Source organism: Meles meles, chromosome 6 (genome assembly GCF_922984935.1).
Source record: "Meles meles chromosome 6, mMelMel3.1 paternal haplotype, whole genome shotgun sequence".
NCBI classification, from domain to species: domain Eukaryota; kingdom Metazoa; phylum Chordata; class Mammalia; order Carnivora; family Mustelidae; genus Meles; species Meles meles.
Window position 1 is genome coordinate 88,158,628 of NC_060071.1, and position 17,087 is coordinate 88,175,714.

The window sequence follows — 17,087 nt, forward strand, 5'->3', positions numbered from 1 at the left end:
AGCCAAAGAAAACGTAAAAGCAGAAACCCCTGGAGGACTTGAATAGCCCAAAGACTGTGATTTCTCTGTGGGGAAGGGTTTCGAAAAAGATGGTGAGAGAATGAAACGCCTAAATCTAATCTGAAACTACACGCTAATGTGGGGCGTCTACCTGGCGCGGAGAGTAAAGCATGCGCCTGCGGGTAGCTGTACAGACTACTTTGGGGGGGGGGACCCACAACGAAAAAATTCAGTTCATTTTAACTAGAAAAAACACAGCAGATCTCTCCTGCGGGGTCTATTTTCATTCCCCTAAGCCCTGCGAAAAGACCAGCACCGAGACGTCACGACAAGGGCGTGGCGTATGCAGAGGAGCAGGCGCGCGGAGACTGCCGGGCCCGCCGCGCCCGAGCCCGCCGGCCCCGCGTGGGGCCCGACGAAGGCGCCCGCCGCGGTTGTGCGGGTGGGCGAGGGGGCGGCGGGGGTGGTGCGTGGGGCGGGGGTCGCGGGGGCGGCGGGAGGGAAGTGACCGTGTGTAAGGAGCGGGTGGGGCGCGAGGGTGTGTGAGGGGGCGCGGAGAGCAGCTCATACTTACCTGGCAGGGGAGATACCATGATCACGAAGGTGGTTTTCCCAGGGCGAGGCTTATCCATTGCACTCCGGATGTGCTGACCCCTGCGATTTCCCCAAATGTGGGAAACTCGACTGCATAATTTGTGGTAGTGGGGGACTGCGTTCGCGCTTTCCCCTGACGTTTCTGGTGTTCTAAAGACAGGTTTTTCCAGACTCTTCCGTCTGCGCCGCAAGTATTTTCACTGTTCACTGTTTGCAGCCTGTGTGTTTTGCTCGGGGTGGTTTCTTTCCTGTTAGAAAGACCCCCTTTCCAGTGCCATGCCAACTTTCTTTGTCGAGTTAGTTGCAAGCATTTGTCACCTTCTTTAGAGTGGCCCATCCTCCAGCGTTTTCGGCACTCTCTGGTCCTCTGGGCGCCGGGCGGAGAAATGCCCCGCCCTAGGGACTCCTGGGTGGTGCCAGGAGTCAAGCGTCAGGTCAGACTCTTGCTTTTCAGTTCAGTTCAGGTCGTGATCTCAGGGTTTCCGTGGAGCCTAAGATTCTCCCTCTCCCCCAAACAAGGAGGCAGCATCTGAGGCCTCACCTTGACATCATCCACCCATCATAATCAGCGGCTTAACGAGAGTCCCATTCGGTCCTAGAAGCAATAAAGTTTGAGAAGCACTGATCTAACACAGTATATATTTTACTTGTCTAATTTTACCCTCCTGGGATGTGAGTCCCCCAGGGCTGGGATTCTGGTCTATTTTGTTGACGCTCCATGCACACTTGCCTAGAATAGCCCATGGCCCTATAAAAGGCTTTCAACATACTGAATGAATTCACTTATGGATCTCAGGCTTAAAAAAGTGGATTCCAAGCGGGTTCTGGATTCTAGCTCTGAGTCAGGGTAAGATGACCAACACTCTCCTTCCTACAGAGAAATCACAGATTGGGAAGCACTCCCTGTCCCGTTTCATCAGTAGTACCTCTGAACATCATTTGCCGGAGCCCTTCAAAGAGCTGTACGAAACAGTCCCCGGGCTCAGGGAGATCCGGATCCTCTAGTCTACACCCTCAGCATCCAATCTTCCAGCCCCTTCTCACATGAGAGAAGCATGGGATCATTTTACAGACATCAGAGAGAGGTTGAGTCAGGAGTTAGCACCTTCTATCTGTCACATGCCTGCCTCTCTTGTTCATCCATTGCTTCACCCGGATCAAACATTAGAGGACACGGACTTTATTTCTATCCTTTTGGGGTCTCCACAGGACCTGAAAATTAAATGGACATAAAACAGAATAACAGGAGGCGGGACTGGGTGACTCAGTCCACAGTGTGCCTTCAGCTCAGGTCATGATCCCAGGGCCCTGGATTGAGTTCTCCGTCGGCCTCCTTGTTCAGTGGGGAGCCTGCTTCTCCCTCTGCCTGCTACTCCCCCAGCTTGTGCTCTCTCTACGTTAAATAAATAAAATCTTAAGGCATTGAAAAAAACAAACAAACAACAGAAGAAGAGGAGGCAAGCGTACAGATTTTTACATGTACATAGGAGACCACGTAGTAAAATGAAGACCCAAAGAGGCAGCTAGGTGGGTCTCCAAGAAGCTCGGGTTCCTTTTACTTTTCTTTTATTTATTTGAAGACCAAGATCTGGTGCTTCGTGATCACGGATACTGGTGTGTCCCGGCGCCTATTTTATTCCACAGATTATAATGCATTATTATCCTTACCTTGATTTGGCCAGTGGGAAGCCTTTCAAACTGGCCCTCGTGTGCCTGACACGTCTATGTCGGTCACCGCACGTTGCTCTACTTTTTGGCACAGCTACGCGTTCCGGGGCTTGACGAGGCCGGTGCAGACCCAGCCGTGAGGGCCATGCTGGTGGCGTGGCTCCTTGGACCCTCCCTTGCCCACTTACCTGGACTCCTGAAACGGGATAAGATTCTCTGGACTTCCCGGAGAGGCCCTGGAGTCAGAGGGAGAGAAGCGAACGCCAGTGCCCGGGATGGACTCCCTGCCCCGGCTCCCCTGCATTCCAACAAGCCAAAGACCACTCCCCCCACCCACTGAGAGTCCCACAGAGGCCCAGCAAGCCACAGGTGCCTTCCCTCGACTGAGTGCCGCCACTGCCTGACTGGGTAGCAGGCACCTCTGCACTTGTAAGGCTGGGGGGGGGGGGGGCAGCACCTTGGAAGCCCCCTGCTGCTCTCCATGACACCCCAGCCGGGAAGGGTCGGCCATGCTGGGGCCCAGGCTTGCATTGGCTGGTCACCAAAACCCACTGCTCCCCCACCCCCACCCCTCTCCCTGCTCTTTCCCCAAAGCACCAAAGCTAGGTCCCCAGGGATGCCACCCCTCCACATCCCATCAGGGGCCACATCCAGTGAAGGTCTTAAGGTGTTCTCCTTGGCTCCTGTCTGCTGGTCTCTGTAGGTAGGACCTTGGAGGCTGGGGTTTCTCTGTGGCTTCAAAGCAATCACATCTTCCTGAAGGTCTTCACCTGTTGGGCTTCCCTGGCAGGCCCTCCTGAGCCCGTGGAAAGTATGGCTCAGTCCATCTCAGTCAGCAGTGGCACAGTGGGACTGAGACTGGGTTGGGGAGAGAACCAAGAGGAGCCTGCCAGGAGAGGAAGACGTGTGGGGAAACGCAGCCTTCAGTCTGAGAGGCAGAAGCAACGGCGAAAAGGAGCCCGTGGGCTCCGAGGTCAGGGATGGCAGTGGCTGGGTCCCCGAGGTTCCCAAGGGCCACACTCCCCTTGGAGTCCCATTGGAGTCCCCTCTGGGATGCGCTCCACCTGTGCTTCGAGTCTCTGGAGTCTCCTTCCCGCAGGAAGGAGGAGAACGGGGAGGACCATTCTCTGGAGTTCTCTGCACCCACACTCCTCCCCCCAGCAACCTGGCTCTGGCTCCAAGGTGAAGCCCATGTTCTCCGCGGCGCCCTCTGGCTGGGCCTCACGATCTGGCTCTTCAGGCCCTGCCAATCTAGCCTGCAGGCCCGGCGCTAAGTCAGCCAGCTGTTCAGAACCCGCAAGAGGGCCAAGGAGGTGAACGTGCGTGCGGGTCCACGCTGGGCAGCAGCCCACGCCCCACCCCACCCCTACCGCCACTCTCCTGCGCCCTGCCTTCAGCCCTCATTGCCCCGCCTCTCTCGGGCTCTGTCTGAGCTCTAAGTCTGTGCTGTGGCCGCCGATCTCACTCCTCCCCCCATCCCTTCCTACAGATGGAGACCCCTGCGGTTAGTGGCCAGAAAGCGGGCAGGATGGAAATATCTCCTCTGTTTCTACCTCCCTCCATCGGGTGTAGCCAGAGAATCGGAGAATCGGCGTGAGGGGTTTACCGCACCCCCAGCGCAATAGGGAGGAGGCTTGTACCGAGTGTGAGCGGTCCGCGCTCCCTCCGCAGGAGCACCTGCCCCCCACCCTCCCCACACGCCACCCCCGCCCCACCCCACGCCGGGCTGCGAGAGCAGGTGCAAAGGCGCGGGAAAACGGAAGCGTACCCGGGCCGCGGCCGGTCCTCGCACGGACGGAACCCTGAAGGCGCCTCCGACGTTCTCAGCCACACTGGTCAGGCCCCTGCGGCACTTCGCTCCTGCCAACGTCAGCCTCGAAGCAAGCGCACGACCGGCGATGGCTTGGAAAACCTCAGGGTGACAGTTCTGTCCCACGAGCAGAGTAAGCGGGTCCGCGAAGAGGCTCTTCTGGCGCCGTAAGTCTGGATGTTTCTACACCACCTGAAAGACAGGGAAGGAGACAGACAGACAGACGGCGGCTGGGAGAGACAGAAGCAGTGACCGTCCCCCGAGGCCGGGCAGGAGACGGCCCCAGCTCGAGAGGGACAGTTGTCCTGAAGGAAGCCGCGGTGCTCCCTGCCCCGTGGGAGGGTCCGTCCGCTTGTCAGCCGCGCGGGCTGGCGGGAGGCAGACCCTCTCCGGCCACCTGCTGGTGCGGAGCCGGAGTCGCGGGGAGCAAACCAGCGCCGAGGGCGTGGGACCGGGCGGCGCCGAGCCGAGGCTGCAGCCGCGCGGACCCGGAGCGCCACGGCGGCAGGAAGGCCCGGGATGCTCCCGGGGCGGCGGCACCCCCGCAGCCGAGGAGGCGGGGGGTCCGGAAGGGCTTCCCGCCTCCGGCTGGGAGGGCAAGGACGCCGGGGGGCCGCCGGGGGGCCTGCCTGGGCCGGGCGCGAGGGGGCGGTGTCTTCCCCGGCCGCGCAAAAGCATCGGGCGCGTCCTTCGAGCCGGAGTCGAACCAGCGACCTAAGGATGTCCACGCCTCTCCGCCCTACAGTCCTCCGCTCTGCCAGCTGAGCTATCGAAGGCTGCCCGCTGGCGGGCCCCGGGCCGGGCTTTTTCTCGAAATGACGGAGGCCACGGCGCGGCCGTGCGGGACGTCCAGCGGGTCCTGACGCGCTCCGAAGCCATCCCAAAGAAGAGCCGAGTCCCCGCGGCCGCAGCGCCCGTTCCGCCCGGGGCAGCGAGTCCCCTGCGCTCGGCGGCCGCCCGGGGCGGGGTGGGGGGAGCAGCATCCCGGGGGCGGCGGCCGAGACGCCTGGGCGCGTGCTCTCCCCCGTGGCCTCAGGTGCCCTCCCGGCGCCCCCCTTCTACAGGTGGGGCCACCAGGGTCCGTGGCCCGGGAGCGGGAAAGAGGGGGAGGAGGGGCGTTGGCGAACTCCACGCACGGGCTGGGCGACCAAGGCCTTGCGGAGCGGAGGAGGGGACCCCACTGGATTGAGCACCAGGTAGGCGGCTTCGAACCGCCCAGCTACCTGCTGGTTTGTGGGCGCCTTCAGGCCAAAATAACCCTTGGGCCAAAATGACACTTGCTGGTGGTGCGGCAGATGATGCCGGCGTTCGCAGCCAAGATCATCTCTGTTCGGGTTCCGCAGGTCTCCGAACTTCCCTGCTTTTACCCTTGCAGCCAGATTTTTTTTTTTTTTTTAATTTAATTCATTATTACACTCCCCGCCCCCCGGCCCCCGGTGTCAAGAGGAGTGGGAGGGGGAGGATTCAGATCAAGCCACTCCTCTGCTCAAAAACCTTTCAGCTTAGGGGTACCTTGGCTGGCTCAGTCGGTAGAGCATGTAGCTCTTGATCTCAGGGTTGTGAGTTCGACTCCCCACACACACCACACCCCCCACCCACTGGGTGTAAGAGCTTCCTTTTTTTTTTTTTTTTTTTAGATTTTAAAGTAATAAGCCCCGGGGGGAGATCTTACTTAAACAAACAAACACAGAGCAAACCAACCAACCAACCTTTTGGTTCACTCAGATTGCCAGTCTTAATGATCATCGCGGAGTGCTGTGGTCGCCGGAGCTGCCGGGCTGGTCCGTTCTGAGGAAAGGCCCCGCAGGGGAATGGACCCGGCCAGGGAAGCCTCACACCTGAGAGGGACTACAGATGGCACTACCAGAGGTGGAAGTCCAAGTCAAGAGCGTCTGTCCGCTGTACCCAAGGTGATCTCAGCAGCAGTTAAGTACCTGTGGTGGATTTCCGAGCCAAACGGAGCCGGGCCTTCTTAGCTGAGACACCAACAGCTGGTTAAAGCAGTGCTAGAACATCCAGGTAGCTGAATTCCAAGGGCAAATACAAATATCCACCAAAGGGCACCTGAGTGGCTCAGCGGGTTGAGTGTCTGATTCTTGATGTCAGCTCCGGTCATGATCTCAGGGTTGTGAGATCGAACCCCAGGACCGGCTCCGCACTGGGCTTGGAACCTGCTTATTCTTCTCTTTCTCCTTCTCCCACTGCCGCTCCCCTCCCTGCTCTCTTGCTCTCTCTTAATCCCCGCCCCCCCCCCCCAAAAGCCATAGAAAGGTAGTCCCACAATGATCTTTAAGACCCTCATGGTCTTACTCTCACCTAGTCACCTCTCTGACTTAATTTTCTACAAGCCCTCAATGTTGCTCTAGACACAGGGCCTCCTTGCTATTCACACACAGTCCTACCTGGGCCTTTGCTCTAGCTGACCTCTGTGTTCTGGATGCTTTTCCCTAGATAGCCCATGACCCAGTGTTCTGGATGCTTTTCCCTAGATAGCCCATGACCCACTCCCTCACCTCCTCCCAGCCTTTGCTCACAGAGCACCTCCTCAACATAGCCTCTTCTGACCACCCAATCCACCTCACTGCCTGTGCCCCGAACTCCACTCCACAGCCCCTCTCCCTCCTTAATGCTTTCTTTTTTCAGCTCCTAACACCTACCAGAGTACTTAAGTACCTATTGTGTCCGTTGTTAGTATTCTCCCACTCCCTCTGCCCCTCCTACAACAGAGGAGTGCCCAGAGGCCTTTTTGTCTTTTGTCACCCATTCCCGAAGTGTGCATATATACTCAGCCTGGGGTGGTTGAACGGACAAACTCTCCAGGTCCTCGAAGAGGCAATGAGACTGCACAAGGAGGGGCCAGGAGCCAGGGTTCAGCCAGGGGGAGGTGCAGAGTTACCTTGGTTAATCACAGAATAGGGTCTCTTCAGTTGAGAACTGTAGAACTCTCCGCCCATAACAACCCCTCCAAACCGTTTCCTTTCCTGAGATCTGACCAGGCTCTAGCATAGCTTCCAGCAACATAAGGTTCTGTCCCTAAGAGTGACCTCCCGCCTGAGAAAGTAGACATCTGACACACGGGCCCCCAACCTCTCTTTATTACTATATATATTCTTTCTTTCTTTCTTTCTTTCTTTCTTTTAAGGACTTCATTTATTTAAGAGAGTGAGCGAGCACAAGCAGGGGGAGCAGCAGGCAGAGGGAGAAGCAGCCTCCCCGCCAAGCAAGCAGCCCAATGCTGGACCCCACCATCCCAGGAGCCTGGGATCATGACCTGAGCCAGAGCAGACGCCCAACCGACTGAGCCACCCAGGCGTCCCTCTTTGGGCATTCATTAAAAAGCGCTTGCAGTTGTGACCATGGGTCTGTTAGGACTCCAAAGGATCCTTCTCAAGGCCTGAGAGCCATTCCTTTGAGCTGTAATGCTGAAGGCTGGGGCCTATGTCCCAGTCTCTGTGGGACCGTAGCCCCCTAACCTGTCAGTTCAGCTGTCAGCTAACACACACAACTGCCCAACAGCGGTCCTACTGAACGACCCGGGGTCACTTTTCACTTCTCCGACGGTCCCGGGCCCCCTTCGTCTCATTCTTCCCGTCCAACGTCCAGGTCGCACAGATGCGAGTGGAGCTCAGCTCTTCCCCCTCCTGTCAGCAGTTCCTGAGGAAGATCTTTTTTCACCACTGTAGCTGTCGTCTGCTGCGTTCATCTTTGACAGAGTCCGAGTGGGAAAGGACCAGAGGGCACTGGGCGGGGCCAGCCTGCGCGGGGGCTGCGGGGCGGGACCGCCGGGGCTCCCCGGGGACCCCCGACAAGCTGCCGGCCGAAAGGCACCGCTGAGCGCTTTGCTTCCTGTGCTTTCTTCAAAACTCAGCAGGACACTTTTCCTTCCCTCCCGCGTTCCTGGATCAGGCGACTGACTGCATGTTCGGGCGCCGAGTGAAACTTGGGAAGACCCCAGAAAGAAACACTGCCAGTGCCCCATCTTATTGGGGCGGCTTCGCCCTTAACGTCGACCGTCAGAAAGGCCTCTCCTGAGTTTTCGACTCGGTCTGAAAATGAGTCTCGAACAGGCAAGGACAAAAAGGGGCTGAAATTTTCTTTTCGCGGAAAGGAAGGCGAGACCAAATCCGAGTCTTGAGCCACCACCAAACCCGCTGACTCCGCTGGGCTCCGGGAGACCCCGCGTTCTCGTGTCTCCCCTCCAGGTGCGGACACCCTCGGCGCCCGCCCCCCGCCCAGGCATCCACGGCCTGGGCGGGGCCGAGGACATCCGCTGTCCCAGAGCGGGCGACAGGGCTCGGGGACGTCACGACAAGGGCGTGGCGTATGCAGAGGAGCAGGCGCGCGGAGACTGCCGGGCCCGCCGCGCCCGAGGCGGCCGGCCCCGCGTGGGGCCCGACGAAGGCGCCCGCCGCGGTTGTGCGGGTGGGCGAGGGGGCGGCGGGGGTGGTGCGTGGGGCGGGGGTCGCGGGGGCGGCGGGAGGGAAGTGACCGTGTGTAAGGAGCGGGTGGGGCGCGAGGGTGTGTGAGGGGGCGCGGAGAGCAGCTCATACTTACCTGGCAGGGGAGATACCATGATCACGAAGGTGGTTTTCCCAGGGCGAGGCTTATCCATTGCACTCCGGATGTGCTGACCCCTGCGATTTCCCCAAATGTGGGAAACTCGACTGCATAATTTGTGGTAGTGGGGGACTGCGTTCGCGCTTTCCCCTGGTTTTGCTTGTTGAAAAAAAGAGCGTCTTTTCTTGTTTTTTTTTTTTTTTTTTTTACTTCCTCCTTGTGCTGTTTGTACTTGAGGGAGGGAAGGAACTATACAAGCACTGAGACAGCTGGGATGCTGTAGCCGACCAACGAGCCCGAGCCTCCGTCATCAGAAGTCGGATCCGAGGGTGGACGCTTAATCACCCACCCTAGGGTACCCCTGTCTCCGTATTTCGAGCTGAGAGCCGAGCTCTCTCCAGCCAACGCGGGGTGGTGGCCTGTTCTTAAGGGAAGGGAAGCTAGGAGGGAGGTAGGCGGCTAGGTTCTCGCAGCCGGGGAGCTGGCTCTACCTTGAAGGTGGGGAAGACAATAAAGGACTATCCTCCGGAAGGTCGCTCACCCACTGAGAATCCCACACCCACGCTGGCCCGGTAACAGGTGGCTGGGGAGGAATGGGAGGCCCTTGATACGGATGCAGATTTGCTCTTCACGTGGGGCGTGAGAATTTCTTCCCAGCAGCGAGAGGAAGATAGGCCGGGATCCAGCATCGCACTGCTGTCTGGTTTAACGCTTTTGTCACAAAACTGCTTCTTTTCTTTTCCCCTCTGCAGAGCGCATTCACAGAGTTGGCAGGAGCAATCTGGCGTTGAAAATGGGACTGGTCTGGCGGTTCTTGATTTGACTGAATCAGGTAAAAAGTCTTGTGGCCACACCACAGGTAAGAGATGCCGAATTACTTAAAGAAAAAAGAATCGGGTGCCTGGGTGGCTCAGTCGTTAAGGGTCTGCTCTCAGCTCAGATCTGGAGCCCAGGGTCCTGGGATGGATCTCCCGTTGTGCTTCCCTATGGTTGAGGAACCTCCTGCTCCCTCTGCATCCCTGCCTCTCTTAGTGTACTTTCACTCTTTTTCAAATAAAATCTTTAAAGATAAACAAAACAAAACAAAAAAAGTCTCCCTTGCTCCTTCATATATTTCTGACCCTCTCCAATATTAAGATACTGAGTAAGAATGGGTAATAGGGGCGCCTGGGTGGCTCAGTGGGTTAAGGCCTCTGCCTTCAGCTCTGGTCATGGTCCCGGGGTCCTGGGATCGAGCCCCGCATTGGGCTCTCTGCTCCGCGGGGAGCCTGCTTCCTCCTCTCTCTCTGCCTGCGTCTCTGCCTGGTTGTGATTTCTCTCTGTCAAATAAATAAAATATTTTTTAAAAATTCAAGAATGGGTAATATATGCTTTAAAGTCTTGTTAGGAATGTAGGTGCCACTTTCAGGCAAACAGGCTTGAGTGATGGAATGTAGAAAGGGCCCACAGTGACCCCCCTGGAGGAATAGAAAGCCCATCAGGCGACCCACCCAAAAATATCTGTAGGCCCTAACTAACCAGTAGGCTACTTAACAACCAGGCACAGTTACCAAAAAAAGGGGGAAATTCCATATATTACCTATATTTCTTCACCTTACCCCTTTCGAAAACAGCCCCCACCCACTGTCTCCTCACAGACACTGTCTCCTCACTCTCCTGCCCTCCACTCCCTTGTGGTTTATTCCATAAACTTCTCTCTCCTTTGTTCTGCTCGGGTGAATTCTTCAACTGCCCAAGCCACTGCTTTCTACCAAAACGTTGCCCCACATTTGTGTACCCCATGTGATCTAGAGAGACACCACAAGGGACAGTATGAGCTATGAGGGTGGAAAAATATAGGAAGCCAGATATCTTGCAGGAGGTAGGTCTTTCTCTTAAGTAATCTCTTTCTCACATAAGGACAGACTATGAATTATTACCTTGGCCTTAAGTACAGTCATCTGCAAAACTTATTTCTGTAGTTGATCTATGTTCTGCTTGTTGTTTTGTCCCTCTGGTGACCAAGTCTAAATTCTTTTGGCTTTTCCTTGTGGAATCCCATCTTTATGGAGAGGATTTTTCTCAAGGAAAAATCAGGGCTTTCGTATTTTCTGTAGTCATTTATAAGAACGCTTAGAGAAATATGTCCCACCTAGAGGGATCTATAATTCAATAAGTAGATGATTCGCTGGTAGGCTTCCAAACTATAGGCCAATGTGAAATGGACACTTTGGCTTTGTTACAATCCCTTGCTTCAAAGGGATATAAGGCCTCAGCAAACATATTGAAATAATCGTGAAACTGAAGTAAACTATTTGGGACGTGTTGTCAGCTAAAGGCTACAAAGTGTTACAAAGTTACAATCTCAAAGTCATCCAATTTTGCAGTAAACCAGTCTACCAAAAAAAAAAAAAATTAAATTTGGTGGACCAATACCATTCAGGTATTGTAGACAGTAGGTTTCCACGTTTACAGAACAGGCAATACCACTGACAACACTTCCTAGATCCTGTCGTTTGATTCCTAGGACAAAGTATTTATTTTATTTTTTAAAGATTTTATTTATATATTTGACAGAGAGAGAGATCACAGCAGGCAGAGGCAGGCAGAGAGAGAGAGGAGGAAGCAGGCTCCCTGTTGCCCAGAGAGCCGGATGCAGGGCTCGATCCCAGGATCCCGGGGATCATGACCTGAGCCGAAGGCTCTGAGCCACCCAGGTACCCCTAGGACAAAGTATTTTTTTTAAAGCTTTTATTATATTATTTATTTAACAGAGAGAGATCACAAATAGGCAGAGAGGCAGGCAGAGAGAGAGGGGGAAGCAGGCTCCCTGCTGAGCAGAGAGCCCGATGTGGGGCTCGATCCCAGGACCCTGGGATCATGATCTGAGCCAAAGGCAGAGGCTCCAACCCACTGAGCCACCCAGGCGCCCCAGGACAAAGTATTTTAAAGAAATGAAATCCGCTATCATCATTCCACCCACTTTTTCCAGGGTTTTAAAAAAGATTTTATTTATTTATTTGCCAGAGAGAGAGAGCACAAGCAGGCAGAGGTAGAGAGAGAAGCAGGCACCCCTCTGAGCAGATAGCTGGATGCGGAACTTGATCCCAGGACCCTGGGATTATGACCTAAGCAGCAGACATTTAACTGACTGAGCCACCCAGGTGCCCCTTTTTCCAGATTTTGAGTGTAAGGACCTATTTAGAAATTGTCCCTGCTCCGCTTCCCCCAGGGGATTTACTTGGAGACAATTCCCAGAAACCAGCTCCAGGTAACAAAGCCCAGATGCAAGGGTGGGTCAGGCCAGGTGGAGACATGCAATCAGTGGGGGTGCATACTGTCTCCCTGGTTACCAAGGAGTAGGGACCCCCGCCCTCTGGGAGCCTTTTTGGTGCCAATCCTAATCAAGGTGTAACAGGCTGGTTCTAATGTCTACTAGGGTGAATTGTAATTCAATTGGTCACCTGTGCGTGGCCAGGCCCAACCACATGGCCTTTGCCCTTAAAAGCTAGTCTGTGAAACAGAGAAGGGTCACCCTCTCTTATAAGAGGTGCGACCCCGAATGTTCGGTTAGATTCTTGATGCTTGGCCTTCACCTTATATCAGTCTCGCTCCTTTAATCACGGACCCATTATCTGGGCATAACATTGAGAAACATTTCCACTTATTTTGTCAGGAGAGTAAAGGTGGTGCTGTAAGGGCCTGTTCAGCCGGAGCAGCCCCACCCCAGTTGAACGGTCATTTTGTTGTAAGACTTGGATTGACGCCAACCCCCACCCCCACCCCCACTGTAGGGGCCTGATTAGGCAGAGGAACTGTAAACCCCGGATATAGGGGCGGGCCAGGCCAGATAGCCATATTCAGTCAGAGGGGTGTGCATATATTAACTGTGGTAGGTTGAAATCCGATTGGCCACCTGTGTGTGGGCGGGGCTCAGCCACCTCTATAAAAGATGGTCTGTGAGGCTGGATGGGGGAGGGTTTTTTTTTTTTTTTTTTTTTAGCAAGAGCCCTGCACCACCGCGAGCTGTAACATGAGCGGCGCTGTAACATGAGCGGTGCCGCCCCGTGCACTGCCCAGTGCACCGCCCAGAGCAGCAGCGGCAGCAGCACCACAGCAAGTGGCACCGCCTTGTGCACCAGAGCAGCAGCGGCAGCGGCGCCACCTTGAGCTGTAACATGAGCGGCGCTGCCCCATGCACCACCGCGAGCAGCAGCAGTGGCGCCACAGCCAGCGGCATCGCCCCGTGCACCGCCCAGAGCAGCAGCGGCAGCGGCGCCACAGCGAGCGGCACCGCCTCGTGCACCAGAGCAGCAGCAGCGGCGGGGCCGCCTTGAGCTGTAACACGAGTGGTGCCGCCCCGTGCACCACCGCGAGCAGCAGTGGCAGCAGCGCCACAGCGAGCAGCATCGTCCCCGTGCACTGCCCAGAGCAGCAGCGGCAGCGGCGCCACAGTGAGCGGCACCGCCCAGAGCAGCAGTGGCAGCGGCGCCACAGCGAGCGGCACCGCCCAGAGCGGCAGCGGCAGCGGCGCCACTGCGATGCCACGAGCGACGCCACCCTGAGCCAGAGTATCAGCAGCAGCACCACCGCAAGCAGCTACGCCGCCTCAGGCAGCGCTGCCATCAGGAGCAGCCTCTCAAGAGCCAACGGTGCAGCCATGCCGGGAGTGGGTCTGTGGTACAGTGAGGGTGAGGCAGGGAGCCTCCAGGGGGGACCCCAGCGACTGGGAGGTGGTGGTCCCCAGCAAGACTCGGGCACCTACCAGTCGGTTTGGTTTCTAATGCAGTTTGGTTTCTAATGTAGTTTGGTTTCTGATGCATGGCGCGAAATAAAACTTTGCTTGATTTTCGCTTTGTGTCAGTCTCGTTCCTTTGATCACGGACCCTAACACCCACCCCCAGGGGAACGTACTTAACAAGTCCTGGAAACCAGTCCCAGGTAACAAAGTCCAAGTACAAGGGTGGGTAAGGCCTGGTGGAGACATTCAGTCAGTGGGGGTGCATACTATCTCCTCGCTACCAAGGTGATGGGCTAGTTTCCGTGGCTACTGTGGGGTGAATTGTGATTCAGTTAACCACCTGTGTGTGGCCAGGCCCAACCACATGGCCTTTGCTCTATTTAGTCTGGAAAGCAGGGAGGGGTCGTCCTGTGTAAGGGGCGACCAGACCAGTCTGTTTGACCGCCGGTCTGATTCTTGATGCTTGGTGCAAAATAAAGCTTTGCTTGACCTTTGCTTTGTATCAGTCTCCCTCCTTTAATCACGGACCCATTATTGGGGTACCCAATTTTTGATGGACCCAACAGTGCTAGAGGAGTCTGTTAGGGTCCATGATCAAAGGAACGAGACTGACACAAAGCGAAAATCAAGCAAAGCTTTATTTCGTGCCATGCGTCGAACTGCATCAAACCAAACTGCATCAAAAACCAAACTGCATCAGAAACCAAACTGCATTAGAAACCAAACTGCAGGGGTGCCTGGGTGGCTCAGTGGATTAAGTCGCTGCCTTCGGCTCAGGTCATGATCTCAGGGTCCTGGGATCGAGCCCCGCATCGGGCTCTCTGCTCTGCAGGGAGCCTGCTTCCTCCTCTCTCTCTGCCTGCCTCTCTGTCTACTTGTGATCTCTCTCTCTGTCAAATAGATAAATAAAATCTTTAAAAAAAAAAAAAAAAAGAAACCAAACTGCATTAGTAACCAAACTGCATTAGAAACCAAACTGACCGGTAGGTGCCCGAGCCTTGCTGGGGACCACCGCCTCCCAGTCACTGGGGTCCCTCCTGGAGGCTCCCTGCCCCACCCTCACCATACCACAGGACCACTCCCGGCGAGGCTGCCCCATTGGCTCCTGAGAGGCTGCTCCTGGTGGCAGCACTGCCCGAGGCGGCGTGGCTGCTTGCGGCAGCGCTGCTGCTGTTGCTGCTGCTGATGCTCGGGCTCAGGGCGGCGTCTCTCGCGGTGGCGCTGCTGCTGCTGCTGCTCTGGATGGTGCTGCTCGAGGTGGTGCTGCTGCCGCTGCTGCTGCTGCTGCTGCTGCTGCTGCTGCTGCCGCTGCCGCTGCTGCTGCTGCTGCTGCTGCTGCTGCTGCTGCTGCTGCTCTGCTGCATGGGGCGGCTTGCAGTGGCCCCGCTGCCGCTGCTGCTCTTACTTAAAAAAAAAACCTCCTCCCTCCAGCCGCACAGACCATCTTTTATAGTTGTGGTTGAGCCGGCCCACTCACAGGTGGCCAATCGGATTTCAACCTACCACAGTTAATATATGCACACCCCTCTGATTGAATACGGCTATCTGGCCGTATATCCCTATATCTGGGGTTTGCAAGTAACTTCCTTTTGCTAACCAGGCTCCTACATTCCCCCTTTTTCTTTGGAAATTAGTCAAATCCTTGACTTTTTTTTTTCAGCCAGTTCTATGTTCTCCTATTGTAAGGGGGTTATTTTGAGCATGTAATATTGGGGCCAAAAAGTAACAGTAGTGTACAGTTGGCTGTTGAGTTAGCCATTCAACATTTTGTATAACCTTTTCCATTTTTTTTCCTATTTCCGTTCATCTAATTTCCCACCTATACATTTCATAAACAGGAAACAATAGGAGCAACAATAAATTCACAGTTTTTTTAGCCTTAGCTTTAGTCCATGGTCAGCGGGGTCTGTCGCCTGCAGCTTCCATCTCTGGGGAGTGTCCTCGTCCTCGGCTCGTTTGACATGACCCGCATGAATCCAGGCCCTAATGCCTTCTACTTTTACTGCCATGGGGGTGGTCAAGATAACAGTAAATGGTCCCTTCCAGTGAGGCTCCAAGTTTCCCACTTGATAGCGACGTATCCAAACCAAGTCCCCGGGTTGGTAAGGATGTGGTTCTACCTCCGTCTCCGTCCCAGTGTGGGCAATCCGGATCCCTGAGTGGGCTTTTTTTAAGATAGACTGTAATGCCTGCAGTGACTGGAGTACAGATTGGTCAGTCATTTCCGCTAATGCAACCTCTTGTAGTCGAGGATGGGGGGGGGTCTCCCAAACATTATTTCAAATGGGGTCACCTTGCTTAAATAGGGTGTACATCGTGCCCTGAGGAGGGCAAAAGGAAGGAGATCCACCCATCCACCGCCAGTCTCCAGAATTAGTTTTGTCAAGGTCTCTTTAAGAGTCCGGTTCATTCTCTCTACTTGCCGGGAACTCTGAGGCCAGTAGGCACAATGGAATTTCCAATTAGTGCGCATGGCCTTGGCCAATGCCTGTGAGACTGAACTCACAAATGCAGGGCCATTGTCTGACCCAAGACAGCCCAAACCTAGGAATTATTTCTTCTAGTAGCTTTTTGGTTACCACTCCTGCCATCTCATGTTTGGCGGGAAAAGCCTCTACCCAGCCTGAAAAAGTATCTACAAAACTAACATGTACTTGTGCCCATATTTTCCAGGTTTCATTTCTGTAAAATCTATTTCCCAATAAATTCCTGGTTCCTTACCTCTTTCTCTTTTCCCTCTTCCCATTTTCGTTCTTCCCACATTAACTGCCTGGCATTGAGCACATCTATCGACTACATCCTGTACCATACACCCTAATTTAGAAACCTGGTACTGCTTGCCTATAAGCTCCTTGAGTTTGCGTATCCCCAAATGAGTACCCTGATGTATCTGTTCTACTAACTTCTTACCTAGTCTTCGAGGAAGAATTATTTTTCCTGCTTCAGTCTTAGCCCAGTCCCCTTCATAGTCCAATTTAACCCATTTCTGTAAATACCTTAAATCTTCTTCTGAATAATTCGGTTTTTTTCTGGTAGGGCTGGAGCCGGGAGTGTAACCAGTTCTTGCACTGTTTCTCGTGCTGCTTGCTTAGTGGCTTGATCTGCTAATTGGTTTCCTTTTGAGATCAGATCAATTCCCTTTTGGTGTCCCGGGCAATGCATAACAGCCACCTCTTTTGGGTCCCAGATAGCCTGGAGGAGAGCCAATATTTCTCCTCTGTTTTTAATTCCTTTTCCTTCTGCTGTTAATAGGCCCCTTTCTTTATAAATAGCCCCATGTATATGGAGAGTAGCAAAGGCACACCTGCTGTCTGTATAGATGTTGGCGGTTTTACCTTTGGCCATCTGCAGTGCCTTAGTGAGTGCAATCAGTTCCGCTTTTTGTGCCGAAGTTCCATGTGGCAGGGCTGCTGTCCAGAGTCTCTGCCTAGGAGAAACTACCACAGCCCCCGCATACCTCTTTCCATTGACCATGTAGCTACTCCCATCTGTGAACAGAATCATCTCGGCATCCGGGAGGGGAATGTCTCTGAGATCCGGCCTTATTCCTGCAACTTGGGTTAGGACCTCCCCGCAGTAGTGTGGGTTCTCAGCCAGCTCCTCTGGCAGCAGCATGGCTGGATTTAGCACTGCGGGGGGTCGGAAGGTCACTCTTGGTTCATTGAGGAGGAGGGCCTGATAACCCGTCACTCGGGCATTTGTCATCCATCGGCCTGGTGGAGTCCGGAGAAGGCCCTC

At 54.9% G+C, this 17,087-nt stretch overlaps 2 protein-coding genes and 3 non-coding genes across 7 annotated transcripts; 2 read left to right on the plus strand and 3 right to left on the minus strand.

Annotated features, from left to right (window-relative positions):
• Positions 1-566: 566 nt before the first annotated feature.
• Positions 567-730, plus strand: LOC123945004. The gene has a single exon (XR_006818927.1). It is a non-coding gene; the product is annotated as a U1 spliceosomal RNA (small nuclear RNA).
• A 1,187-nt stretch (positions 731-1,917) lies between these two features.
• On the minus strand, positions 1,918-5,462 carry LOC123944254 (translation initiation factor IF-2-like). Of its 3 annotated transcripts, XM_046009190.1 has the most exons (3): positions 4,031-5,462; positions 3,033-3,148; positions 1,918-2,498 (listed from the first exon to the last, which is right to left on the minus strand). In XM_046009190.1, the coding sequence occupies exon 1, from the start codon at positions 5,053-5,055 to the stop codon at positions 4,132-4,134; it is 924 nt and encodes a 307-aa protein (XP_045865146.1). In that variant the 5' UTR covers positions 5,056-5,462; the 3' UTR covers positions 1,918-2,498; positions 3,033-3,148; positions 4,031-4,131. The 3 variants fall into 3 exon arrangements, with proteins under 3 accessions (XP_045865146.1, XP_045865145.1, XP_045865144.1); XM_046009189.1 differs by having other exon boundaries at positions 1,918-3,120; XM_046009188.1 differs by having other exon boundaries at positions 1,918-3,148.
• TRNAY-GUA lies at positions 4,759-4,848 on the minus strand. Its single transcript is given in 2 exon segments — positions 4,759-4,794; positions 4,812-4,848. It is a non-coding gene; the product is annotated as a tRNA-Tyr (tRNA).
• A 3,156-nt stretch (positions 5,463-8,618) lies between the features above and the next one.
• LOC123945015 lies at positions 8,619-8,782 on the plus strand. The gene has a single exon (XR_006818938.1). It is a non-coding gene; the product is annotated as a U1 spliceosomal RNA (small nuclear RNA).
• Positions 8,783-13,507: 4,725 nt separating this feature from the next.
• LOC123943153 (uncharacterized protein DDB_G0271670-like) lies at positions 13,508-14,759 on the minus strand. The gene is made up of 2 exons (XM_046007080.1): positions 14,413-14,759; positions 13,508-13,658 (listed from the first exon to the last, which is right to left on the minus strand). Exons 1-2 carry the CDS (start codon positions 14,711-14,713, stop codon positions 13,627-13,629), a joined length of 333 nt encoding a protein of 110 aa, XP_045863036.1. The 5' UTR covers positions 14,714-14,759; the 3' UTR covers positions 13,508-13,626.
• Positions 14,760-17,087: the final 2,328 nt, after the last annotated feature.

Coding starts and splice junctions, on each gene's coding strand:
- LOC123944254 (XM_046009189.1), bottom strand. CDS start 5,055: ATGCTGCTCCCCCCACCCCGCCCCGGGCGGCCGCCGAGCGCAGGGGAC.
- LOC123943153 (XM_046007080.1), bottom strand. CDS start 14,713: ATGCAGCAGAGCAGCAGCAGCAGCAGCAGCAGCAGCAGCAGCAGCAGC. Junction 13,659..14,412: donor GGGAGTGGTCCTGTGGTATG/GTGAGGGTGGGG, acceptor TTCACCCCACAG/TAGCCACGGAAACTAGCCCA.